Source organism: Triticum dicoccoides, chromosome 7B (genome assembly GCF_002162155.2).
Source record: "Triticum dicoccoides isolate Atlit2015 ecotype Zavitan chromosome 7B, WEW_v2.0, whole genome shotgun sequence".
NCBI lineage: Eukaryota > Viridiplantae > Streptophyta > Magnoliopsida > Poales > Poaceae > Triticum > Triticum dicoccoides.
In genome coordinates, this window is record NC_041393.1 from 476,151,823 (window position 1) to 476,154,377 (window position 2,555).

At 44.7% G+C, this 2,555-nt stretch overlaps 1 protein-coding gene across 1 annotated transcript in view; it reads left to right on the forward strand.

Moving 5' to 3' along the window:
• Positions 1 to 294: 294 nt before the first annotated feature.
• LOC119337047 (peroxidase 1-like) overlaps positions 295 to 2,555 on the forward strand; it is a 6,355-nt gene continuing 4,094 nt past the window's right edge. The window contains exon 1 of the mRNA XM_037609149.1: positions 295 to 625. Coding sequence (XP_037465046.1) covers positions 404 to 625 — 222 coding nt within the window. The 5' untranslated portion in view covers positions 295 to 403. The remainder of the gene's footprint in view (positions 626 to 2,555) is intronic.

Here is a 2,555-nt window from a genome sequence, read left to right on the forward strand (position 1 = left end):
ACGTGCTACAGTTCCCGACCTTGACTTTAGCAGCCATGGTGGGAACTCACGAGGCAAGGCGTCCACCTCACCGCCACGCGTGTTCAAGAAAGGCGGTCCAGCGCGAATAATAATAAAACTACCCAACACCAATACCAGTAAGCACCTCGCCCACGCCTATCCAGGACTCTTCCTCTGGTACCGTGGCCGGCACAAGTACACCGCACCTGCACTGCACAGCACGCACCCCTGGTGACTTGTCAAACCAAAAACCCTACCTCTCGCTCTATAAAAACCACTCAAGCCAGGCGCGTTAAGCACCCATTATCGTTGTGCAGTCGACGCTCACTGTGCCGTCCTTGTGAGGGTGAGCAGCAGCAGTACCAGCTACGCTAGCTAGCTAGGAGTACATCGTGCGGCGGCCATGGCGAGCAGCAGCAGCAGCCTGGCCGGTCTGCTGCTCACCGCCGTGCTGTGCCTGCAGCTGCCGGTCCACAGCCGCGCGCAGCTGCGCGTGGGGTTCTACAACACCACCTGCCCCAACGCCGAGGCCATCGTCCGGCAGGCCGTCACGGCCGCCTTCGCCACCAACTCCGGCGTCGCCGCCGGCCTCATCCGCCTCCACTTTCACGACTGCTTCGTCGAGGTACGTCTGTGCGTGCGTGCCGGTTGCATGCATGTATACGATCAGGAGCGGTCGCGCACGTACAGTTGCTTTGCTTTTGTACTCCACAAAGCCTAAAATAGTTCCAAAAATGTGAAAGCACTTATGCCAATTATACTAGGATTTATAAACTCGGACGGGCTGGTTCTTAGTTTGCAATTGCATACAAAGCTAACTAAGCATATACAGTATATTTTTCATATACATGGTGGCGAGAACAGTTATAACCAACTTTATTGTTGGCATGAAATGGAGGAGAAACTAAAGAGGGGTCTCTGGAGAAGATAGTAACAATTGGAGTCACATGCATGGTAACTAGAAACTTTCCAACTAACTGAAAACTTTACATCTGCGTCAGGGTAGCGATAAGCCTGTAATCCTTCTTGAAAGGGAAGGACGTGCTAAAAGGTGTACACAAAGACAATTAACTTTGAACGTACCGATTTTGAGTTGAACAACACGGTAGGCGACGGTGACTACCAACACTAATCAATTAATCGAGTGAAACATGTGGAGGTCACTCTTGTTTTGACCACGTATCATACGTTAACGACGTGTCACCTCGCTAGCTAGTTTGGTAGGTTAGGTGTCACATTTCACATGTTTGGACTATTCAGCGAGTTCGACAATTATACATGAGACTACTAAGTAACTACGAATAGTCAAACATGAAATGATGCACAGATGATTAGATGAAATATTAGTAGTATATGCTTGCTACGTCGTACCTACCATGTGGTAGGTTAATTAGGTGTCACGTTTTCACAGATATGGACTATTCAGTGAAGTTGGACAATTATCCACATACTTGTTTGAAGTATACGTACATGCGACTACCAAATACTCAAACTATGACTAGTCAAACATGGTATATGATGCATAGATGATTATATTTATGCGGGTCTATCTATGTCACATCTAGATGTGAGATAATATCTCACATCTAACATGATGTCACATTTTGTTTGTGGCTCTTTCATTGACAACTTTCTACAGCTGGTTCGTTTATTTTTTGTTTGATGGTTGTCCAGCCAAGTTTCTCCGTTGGTGCTAAACAAGCTGAGTGCGTCTCGACTGGGCCGGTATACACAGCTAGGCACCGAAGCTTGTTGGTTTGTAGCACACAGGAAAAAATCCTAAGTGTGTTGTTTCGTCTCAGAAAGAAACAAGAAAACGTTGCAAGACAAAAGCCACAGTTAAGAAGGAATCGAACTACCAACCTCCAGCTACTTAACGCGTGTCTTCTAGCCACTAGAATAAATGGATGATTGTGATAATTAATCAGCGTGAATATTTAGGAACTCACTACATCGTCAGATTTGAAACCTTTTTGAACATTTATTAAAAAATTGTGAACAAACTAATAGATGTAGAATATTTTAATAAAAATGTGAACAATATTTGTAGTTGCAAACATTTTTGAAAACACAAACAATTTAAAAATATCAAAAAGGTTAAAATGCAATTATTTTTTTTAAAAAATTGAATATTTTCTGAAACACTAACACTTTCCCAAAACATGGATAATTTTTTTGAACAGTTATCTCACATCTAAGTATGACATCATCCCACGTATTGTCTCTTGTTTGTTTGTCCAAAAAAAATTACAATAGCCGACGAGTGTTCCTGGGCCAGTCCCTCCGCACACGGACAATTGTGAGTCGATGGTTGACTTGTAATTGGGCCCCTGCAAAATATACGCGCCCTAGTTGCGAGTCGAAGGCTGACTTGCATTTGGGCCCCTAAAAAAACTACATGCCTCGAGTTGCAAGTCGGGGGTGGACTTGCAACTAGGGTGGAAACAAAACAACACCCCGAGTTGCGAGCCGACCGTGGACTTGCAACTGGACCGACAGAAACCCCTAGTTGCAGGTCTATGGACTAATTGCAACTACCATGAAATAAGAACAAA